Source organism: Cupressus sempervirens, chromosome 5, assembly GCF_028749045.1.
Source record: "Cupressus sempervirens isolate cs-2001-9-10 chromosome 5, ASM2874904v1, whole genome shotgun sequence".
In the NCBI taxonomy this organism is placed as follows: Eukaryota; Viridiplantae; Streptophyta; class Pinopsida; order Cupressales; family Cupressaceae; genus Cupressus; species Cupressus sempervirens.
Genome location: NC_143122.1, coordinates 365123594 through 365133849, shown reverse-complemented (window position 1 = coordinate 365133849; position 10256 = coordinate 365123594). Strand labels below are relative to the sequence as shown.

General features: G+C 34.3%; 1 protein-coding gene across 1 annotated transcript in view; it reads left to right on the top strand.

The window, feature by feature from the left end:
• The first annotated feature begins 2796 nt into the window (after positions 1 to 2796).
• The window catches only part of LOC149556253 (serine/threonine-protein phosphatase BSL3-like), a 56018-nt gene continuing 48558 nt past the window's right edge, over positions 2797 to 10256 (top strand). Inside the window, exon 1 of the mRNA XM_089830437.1 lies at positions 2797 to 3852. Coding sequence (XP_089686563.1) covers positions 3438 to 3852 — 415 coding nt within the window. The 5' untranslated portion in view covers positions 2797 to 3437. The remainder of the gene's footprint in view (positions 3853 to 10256) is intronic.

Sequence of the window (10256 nt, the reverse complement as noted above, 5' to 3'; positions counted from 1 at the left end):
CCTCTCTAGCACACATATTGCACATAAACATATCTCATTCAGCTTCACTGCATTCCTCAAGTTTATTTTCTTTCACAATCTCTCTTTCATTCTTTATCACTAGCCAATATCCTGGTCCCATACACAGCAAACGAATCTTCATATTTTCCTTCCCACTGTCATAGTTAACTCCATCAAATTTAGGACTTTCTTTTATGAAGTGACTCACCATTGATCTCCTAAAGTTGTTAAGCTTTTTCTTCAAGGACTTGAGACTCTGATACCAATTGTTAGAAAGTAGAGTTCACCAAGATAACTAAGAGGGGGTGGGGGGGTGAATCAATTATCCAACTATTAGAACATTTATCAACCTTATTAATTCTTAACCATGTGAGCAATATAATCAACAATCATAAGTAGATACTCATACACAATAACATCAGATATGTTAGCTAGGAAAACCCTCGATAAGAGAGAAAACCTTAGTGGGGATGGTACCCACAAAATGATGTACTAATATAAAAGTTCCTTGTTAGAGAATGGACTCTATTAGGAGCCAATGAAACACATTCGTTACATATCAGTCCTTGTTAGGAGATTCCAACCCTGTTAGGAGGTGTGCCAACCCTATTAAGAGTTGTAGAAGACAGATAAAGTTATTGTCCAAATAGCTTCAGGGGCAAGACCATCGAACTCACTATCTAACTGGTCTTCATATTGTTCCTTGCAGAATAATAGAAATGTATAACTCCTTCTCTGTCCTTTGATTGGATCAAATTTGATCTGATCTTGATACCAGATCATCAACTTTGCATCCAGTAATCCCTTGGATCGCTTACTTAGATTTACCAAACACTTTGCTCTTACTTGCTTGATCTCAATAAAAAAATGCATACTTACAAACAAGGAAAATAACTTCCTTTATACCATATCCTTAAAATAATTCCTTGAGTCGACCTTGAAGCTTTCCCAATTATTTATAATAGGACCTCTTTAATATAATCAATTATTTTACAATTACACAACATTGTTGGCTTACAATCTTTACAACTTCTCACACGTGCAACCTCTGACCTTGTGCACTTGTTGGCATCATGATTTTGCTGCCTTCTATTGTTGTTCAACTTCACACATCCAAATTTTATCTCAGTTAGGAGATACAATCCAAACATCAGAAACTGCTTCTTAGGTACTCTATCCATATATTGTCTTCTCTAAATCAGGAATATCTCTTTCATGTCTTCACCTCTCTGAATGCGCTCTTGTCCACTTCATCAGGACACAATGTACAATACTTCCTCAACTGTGCTTGACCTAAGCATCAACATATAGTTCGTACGACCTCATTCTCTGTCTGCCACTCTGCCAATTTTTACAGAAACCATATTATGTTGACATCAATGACAAACATAGTCATGAATACAACATTTCAATCATGATAACAAGCTCCCAAGTGCTCTAACAATGCTTAGGATACTCCCTAAAGGAATACCATCAACATTCATGCTAAAACAATCATCTAATGAGACACCTCATGCAAACACTTATGCCACTTGCCTATATAGTCATCAAGTTTGCTCATAAGTGATCTATATGCAGGGTAGTCAGACGTTGTTTTCAACCTTCTCTCTTTATTTTCTTAACTACATAAACAAGTCTTCTATGCATCCTTTATTTATGTCTTGGTAATGCCATTTTGGCTTATTGTGTGCCTCAAATTTGTGGAAGTTCATTTTTTATTTTTTCATTGTTGATCTCAAAAATTACAACAATAAACTCTATTCATTATTTATTTAACCAAAAAAAAATTCATATCTTATCTCTCAACATAGAAAAACAAACTTAAGCTATCACTAATAAATCTTAAAATATTTAACTTATCTCATTATACATGAATAAACTTAGTTCTTTAATCAAGTGACTCTTACTCTATTAATAAAACTGAATGACGAAAAAAAATCTACCATGATCAAGTTTTAATAAAAAAAGAATCCAAGATACAAATGCTAAAATTACACCCTCAAATTTTTTCAAGAAATGAACATCTCTCAATTTTTACATTAAAGTAAACTAAATTACGAAATTAAGGGTCCGTTTGGTTCCTGGAAGATGACAGGGATTAGCTTTTTCAAAATCTAGATTTGAATTTTTTTGCGTTTGTTTCAAAATTGACAAAATGGAATTATCATATCGGACTTCCAATTTTCCTTCAAAACCAGGTTTTCCAACTTCCTGCTAGCAAGTAGGAATTGAAAATCAAAACTTGGTTATGTTTTTTAAGGAGTGTAAAAATAATAGATTGAACTACTTTTTGAAAATTGCCTTAACTCCAAGCTTAAGCATAAAGACGTGTCTTCACACGCATCTGTCGAGTGAAACAAAAAATTCAAGTAAGATCCCCAAAATGGGAATGAAAGTTTGCAAAACCTTGATTTGGCTAAACCAAGGTTTGTAGAAATGCTTAAAAAAGAAGAAACTTTAGAACATTTTAATAATAATCAATCATTTAAATAAACTATATTGATAACTAACATAAATAGCTCCAATTTTTTTTTTTTTAACCACAAGCTATATCTAAATAAGCCATGTTGACAAAATGAAAAGCTCTCACAAAAATTTGTCCCCTAGCTCAAATTGTGGTAAAGATAACTTAAAAAAAACAGTTAACGGTGAAAACTCTCTATTTCTTCTTTGCTAAAGGGCAACAAAAATTCCTCCCCTAACATAGATTTCTAGGAGTTGACATATCTAAAGTCAATTATGATGAGGGCATAATTTATATCATTAAATTAGTCAAATATATTAAAAAAGGTCGGTGTGGTGAGTAAAAGAGAGAGTTCTGAGGAGGTCGTTATGAAATTAATTTACAAAAACTTGGAAGAACTAGTGCGCGGGTTAGCGAATTGGAGTTAAAGTGAACCCCGGTAATCAGCTGGCCTATTGTGCTGTTAACTCCGGTTTTGAATTTTGTTTAATTGTTTGCCAGGAATTTTGATTCGTCATCGTCGCGAAGAAGAAGAGGTTTTTGACGTCTTTTCAGCCTTGGAGGAGATTAATTATTTTTTAAACCTTTGGATTCGACGAGGTAGTGGGTTGGAATCCAGGGCTCGAATTCAGCAAACACAATTTGTTTTGTTTTGTTTTGTTTGGCCGTCGATCCGAGGGTTACAGAGGGCATTTTGATTTACACGCGATCTGAGGATTTATCAACGTGGGCATGGATTTCCGAGCTGCCCGAGAACTGGGAAAGCATCGGAATTTAGTTTCGGCGATCGATTAGGTTTTCTGTGAGCTTGGCAGGATTTTGGGTGAGGGTTTGGAAGGCCGTGCTTAATTCATGGGCGGCAGGGGATTGAATGAACAATGCTCGACAGGTTAAGTTCTCTTTGTGGTTTTTGTATCGAAAGCAATTCTGGTAGGGAAAGAATTTGGAGTAGAAATAGTTTTAGGCTATTGCTATGGAGGTGGATTCAGGGATGGGGCCTGAATCTGAACAGGAACAGACACAAAATGTACAGGAGAATGCAGACAGTAGCAATCCACAGCAGGCGGAATCAAATTCATACGGTGAAGAACAGGCAATGGCCGCGCAGCAGCAGAATCAGCAGCAGAATCATCAGCAACAGGGATCAGTCATTAATGGCGGACCAAGGCCTGCTCCAACTTACAAGGTGGTTAGTGCAATAATGGAGAAAGAGGATGACGGACCAGGTCCCAGGTGTGGGCACACATTGACAGCTGTTGCTGCTGTGGGAGACGAGGGGCAGCCTGGTTACATTGGGCCTAGGTTGATTTTGTTTGGGGGTGCCACTGCTCTGGAGGGAAATTCTGCTGCTGTCGGACCACCTTCGTCTGGTGGGAATGCTGGAATCAGTATGTTTCTCTGAAATCATTCTCACCATCTTGATTTATTCTTTCAGGAAAAATTAGGGAAGGAAATTCTTTCACACGCGGAAAATATAAGGCATGTCTGTCAAACTTAAGAAATATGAAATGCATGAGTTGTAAGCTAATTTCAAGGAAAAAATAGGGTTTATTGTTTGGATAAATATAATCGCAGGCAAGTCTTTTCAATACACATAATTAGAAACATGTGTGTTGTATACTAATTCCGAGTAAAAACTTAGGATTTGTTGAGAAATTTATATTTTGGTATATCATCATTGATATATTACGTGAAAATTTAGCAGATAGGAAATGTCCCGGTATACCTAATTATGTTTTCATCGAATTCTGACAAGTCTAATAAAAAAAATATTTTTTCTTAGGTGACATAAAGACAGAGTTCGAGATGAATATTGAGTTAAACTTGCATTTAAATTCATTTGTACCAAAATTAGACAAATCTTGACAGATTTTCTATAGATCATTGACTTCTTCTCACAATTGTTTATATGAACTTAGTTTATATATGCCAAACAATAACAATAGCGTTGAGTGGATTAAAACTGAAACCCTTTTTTTCTCGTACAATTAGGAAAGTATTCAGGATACAGGGACAGTTACACAAAACATGAGATGCATAACACATGATGTACAAAAGATTGAATTGTAGGCTGATCTCAAATATTTAAATAGTTGTCTTCATAATGCTAATCTCCGTGGAATAGAGTTTGGTCTATCTGTCAATATTAATAGTGAATCATCTCATTTAAGTTATACGCAGATGCATTGATATCTGTGAACATTCTCTGGAGAATTAGCTGAATTAAGAGAAACCATATACAGAAGCAAATGGGTGTACATAAAAGTGACAAGCTTTAACCCGACTTTGTGAACTGTTTTAGGAAGTACATCATTTGTTGGACAGATTTTGGCATTTAACTTTCGGCAAAACTAATGCTACAAATATTATAAGGGCACAAGTTGAAATGATTCAACATAGTTTCAGGAGATAAAGGAAAGAGGGAGGCTAGGCAGGTTGGGGAAGCCAGTTGTATTCAAATAAAAACAGTTATGAAACTTTTCTATAGATGAGTTATAATTTCTGGATTTGATTGTGTGTAGTTTTTTACCATCAACATTTCGGATCATACTACATGATCCATCATTAGGATGCAAGAGAACATGAAGAACAAAAAATGATAAGTTGCAGATCTAGCAAACCACTAAGAAAGGTGACAAGAAAAGAGGGGGGGGGGTTGGGTGAGGAGAGAGAAAAAAGTACAGAGGTGACATGACAAGACTCTGATCTAAGAATATAAAAAACAGATTGAAAACCACTTCAAATGAGTGGAACTAATAGGTCAGACAAATAAAATACAAAAATAATAATTTGAAAGAATGAGAAATGATAATTCAACCAATGAATAAAAAGTGCATAAATGTATAGTAATGATAATAATAATAAACACAAATAATAGTAATAATAATAATAGGAATTGAAATTGGATAAAACCTAATAATAAAAATAGTAATAAATAATAATAAAAATAACAAAGATATGAAATATAATATTAGAATTGAAAAAAATATAAATGATAATAATAATAATTGAAAAATATACACACATCCATACCCAACGAAGACGAAAATATATATGTATATATGCGTGTGTGTGAGGGTGTATACAAATAAGGAGCACCTACATGGATGCTATAAAGACCCATAGATGCATATACCAGAAAACATGCCAACACATAAACGTTGATGGTAAAAAACTACACACAATCAAATCCAGAAATTATAACTCATGTTAATGGATTGTGGAAATCTTATAGATCTGGTTTTCTGTAGATGTCAAATTATTTGGCATATTACCAAAGTTGCAGTAAATCTGCATTAAGAGGCACTTCTAATGAATTCAAACAAATATGAACAGGGTATGTGAGAGCACTAAAATCTGTGTGTTAGGATCTATTCTAATAGGCTTTTGCATTTATATGTATCAGGGTTGATTTTGGCTAATTCGAAAGTCATGGTCTAATCGATGTATCTTATTTGGATTCTTTTCCTGTTTATATGATGAAAAGGTGTAGAAATTATTGGATTTTTTTGTAGAATATGCATCAATTATTCAAAATAGACTAGTCTTTATGTGTACTGTGTGTGCCATTTATGTAAGCTTAGTTTATTTGGGGCAAGTAATAATCACAGGCATTGAAAGGAGACCAAGCTTGAAAACCCTTCTTATGAAATAATAATGGCTTGGATCTGGATGGGAAAACTTATAAAATCTGCATGGCGGTGCATTTGTATAGTTCTATTGATATATCTTGTCTGAAAATCATCCTTATTTATGAGGTGGACAGGCATCAAAATTGTAAATCAATTTCTAGTAAAATCTTCATTGAAATGTATTTTTCAGAAATAAACTTAGTTTGGTCAGATTTCGTGGGAACTACTGACTACTGTATCAAAATTTTGAGAGCTTAGCTTATACGGGGTAATCAATACACAAGGCATTGAGTGGAGACCAAGCTTGAAAATTCTTCTTATAAGAAGATCTCCTGTGAACTTTGAAGAGCACACAGGAAATTCTAAGGTGGGTGGGTGGGGGGGTTGAGTCAGTATTTCAGGTTTCTAAAAAGTTAAACTTGCAAACATCAGAAAACATAATACAACGATCATCAAGACACGAACACCAGATTTCTTGTGGAAAACTCTCTCCATTAAAAAATCACGCATTCAAATAGCTTTTATTAAAAAAATGGAGACCAACTCAGTGGGCATCAACCCTTATTGCAAATGTGATCACCAACCTACAGAGAGCACCAACTCTCAGAAATACAGAAATCAATGAGATTTCTCAGAATTGTATTTTCAGCAATAGATGTCTCAAAGAATGTAGGCTTGCAGCGGACCAAAAAACAGTAACCAAGTTATATTCTTTTCTCCATTTTTCAATTTTTTTTCCATCAGCTCAACTCATAACACCCACCTTCATCTGATTAATAGCACCATATGCAGCAAAAATGAACCAAGGAAATTTAATCACTCATAATTCTACAGTCAGCAATCACACAGGTAAACTTCACACTACACCACAATAATTCTGCTAAAAGATTTCAGTCAAAGCAGCTCGTTTACATTTGATTCTCTAATTTTTAGTTGCACATCTCAAAATCAATTTCCCCTTTTGGCCATTACCAACGGAATGAGATTCCCCTATTTAAACACAGTGTACCAAAAGTCTTCCAGCGATGCCTCCTTTTCAAACGTTCACCCTACCATTTTTTTTCCGAACCACACTTTTGAAAAAGAAGCTGTCCACTACTATCAATAAGAAAAACACGGCTTTAAAAAAATGCACATTTCTTTCCCACACACCAAAAAACGTCACTTTCCAACTGTACACACAGCAGCTCTAAATAAAAAAGACGAGGCCCAGTTTTAATTAAGAATATGCCACTTCAATTGAAGACTCTAGTGCTAACTCCCTGCCTCCATCCAAAACACACGTGGCCTCTTTTTCAGATTATTTTAACTGTTGACGCCTCCCCAATATTATAATTGACTTATAACTGCCTATTTTTAAAAAATCATATCGCCCAGTTGTGTTTTTTATGACACGACTCCTCAAATCCCAGTTTATTTAATGTTTAATTCAAAATTGAAGCCCAGATAATCTTCTCTTGCACACACAATTCCATCTTTTCTGCCATGTTTCATATCAAACAAAAATCCTTAAAAGATTTAATACAAGTCTGAATATGGCTTCACAGACCAACTGCATCACCATCTAAAGATGCAAGGTGGAAAACAAGCTTTTTAAAAAACACGTGGCACGTTCTTGGTAACACAAAGTCATTATTCACACATTGACATGACAAATAATTTGACAGGGCAAGAAAATAGATAAATAGGCAGCTGACAAGCCAGCTGATGTAGTCACAAGCAGCTCAAGCATGTCAAGCAGCTCAAGCACGTCAAGCAACACAATACAATTCTCTGAAATTTAAATGACTTTTATCATCAACTTTTGATAGCAAAGACAACATACTCAACAATCTCTCCCTTTGTAATTGATGACAACTCATCTGAAACCAACTTTGAAATAAAGCTCTTCTTCTTGACTTATTTCTCCCATGTTGACATCAATGATTGAAACAAATCTGCATAGCTGACATGGGGCTGAAAGAATATGGCAATCAATTGTGCCCCCTAATTCTAGTCTGCAAGCTAGTGATGGAGTTGAATCACTCCTGACTTCTCCCTCAAGAATTCAAAAGTTCCCTTGGCTAGAGGCTTAGTGAACAAGTCTGCAATCTGATCTTTAGTCGAAACATATTCTAATTTAATAGGCTGATCACCTTGCTCTCTCAAAAATTTATGCTTTATAGGAATATTTTAGTTCTAGAGTGCAGAAAAATATTCTTAGGGATATTAATCATGCTCATGTTGTCACAAACGATAGATATAGGATGGTCATACTCTACCTTAGTGTCCTTAAGCGTTTGGTTCATTCATAGAACCTCTGTGCAACAGGACACTGCTGTGATTTACTCCACTTCAATTGTAGATAGTGAAGTAGAAGCTTGCTTTTCTCTCAACCAAGATACAAGACGGCCACCTAGAAAGAATGCACTGTTAATGTTTTGCCTGGAAATAATGACAAACAGCAATGAAGAAGAACAAAAAAAACACAAGACATTTATCCTGGGAAAACCCTTCAGCTTGAAGGGAAAAACCCAACCACTCCAAAAAAAATCTTTTTTATTGATAATAAATATTCAAGTACAATGCTTTCTACTTGATACCATGCTACATCGCACAAGGCAATTATGCATATATATAGAATTGAAAGATCCTTCATATCACAACTGAAGGTCTCTTCAATTCCAAACACAAGACTCTTTATATTTCCAATGCATAATTCTTTGTATGACACATGTCTCTTCATATAATATAATCTCAATACTATCATAAATATCTATTACAAAGTAATTGGAAAATATTTGCTTGTTATTAACAGTGATCAAGAGATCAATTTATACAAGAGACTAAATGATGTTTCCTTAAAAAACAATCGTAAAGAATAGAAACATTCTATTCTAGAAACATAAAAGTAAATATTAGAAACATTCTAATATTTACAGAAGATTACAATAGATAACCATTAGATACTAAAGAGAGATAATAGAAACTATCTATTATTGTAATGCCCTCCCTTAATCTATCTAGAGCACGAAGCTATCAAAAAACGTAAAAGACAGATTCTGTTTGCTCAAGATGCTCTGCATTGTTCGTTGTGGGTTGTGAACCAGATTTTCTTAGATAGGGCAGTTAAGTGCTTTCGACATTCAACCTTCATGTGCCCAAACTTGTGGTAATAGTTGCATTCAATGTTCTTCCTCTAGGAGCCTTCTAAATCTGGAGCAGGGATGTCTGTTGAGAAGACTGTTGATGGTACTTTGGATAATGCTCCAAAACTTTACAGATGAGAATAATGCTCCAAAACAGATTGCAAAAAGCCATGATTTATAGGAGAAAATTGAAAAAATGGAACACGATTTTTGGGGTGAAAAATTAATTGAAACCTAAAATGATTTGTGAGGTGAAAAATAATCAAAACCCAACATGATTTTTGAGGTGAAAAATCAATCAAAACTTGACAATACAAAGCTTCGTTTTTTAGGAAACACGGTAAAACCCAATAGATAATTTTTGAGGAAAAAATTACAAACCCACAAAGTAATCCCACACAACTTTGCGTATTACAGAATTATAAATTTCTAAGGGAAAATTTTTAGAAACCCATAAGAATTTTTTTTAGGGAAGAAAATATGAAAACCCATCAGAATTTTTTTTTTTGAGGGAAAATTTTATGAAAACCCACTAGAATTTTTAAGGGAGACAAAAACATGAGACTTTGCATGGTAAAGCGGCACATGCAAACAACATGCAAGTACATGCAACCCTAAAAAATAGACTTTTGCTGCAAAAAAACCAAAAAAAAATGGCAGAAATATGCAGAAAAACAAATGGATCTGGACAAAAATGGGTTGCAAAATCGAACCATAAGTTGGTGGATTCATATCTCTCAGAATGAAAACCCTAGTTGGATTATAGAGAGAGTTGCAAGCAAATATGCATGTAAATAATTTCAACTAAGAAATTATAATTATTTTCGAAAAAATTTAGACTATTGGCTTTGATACCATATTACGAAGTAATTGGAAAATATTTGGTTGTTATTAATAGTGATCAAGAGATCAAACAAGAGACTGAACGATTATTCCTTAAGAAACAATCGTAAAGAATATAAACATTCTATTCTAGAAACAGATAACTAAATATTAGAAACATTCTAAGATTTATAGAAGGTTACAATAGAT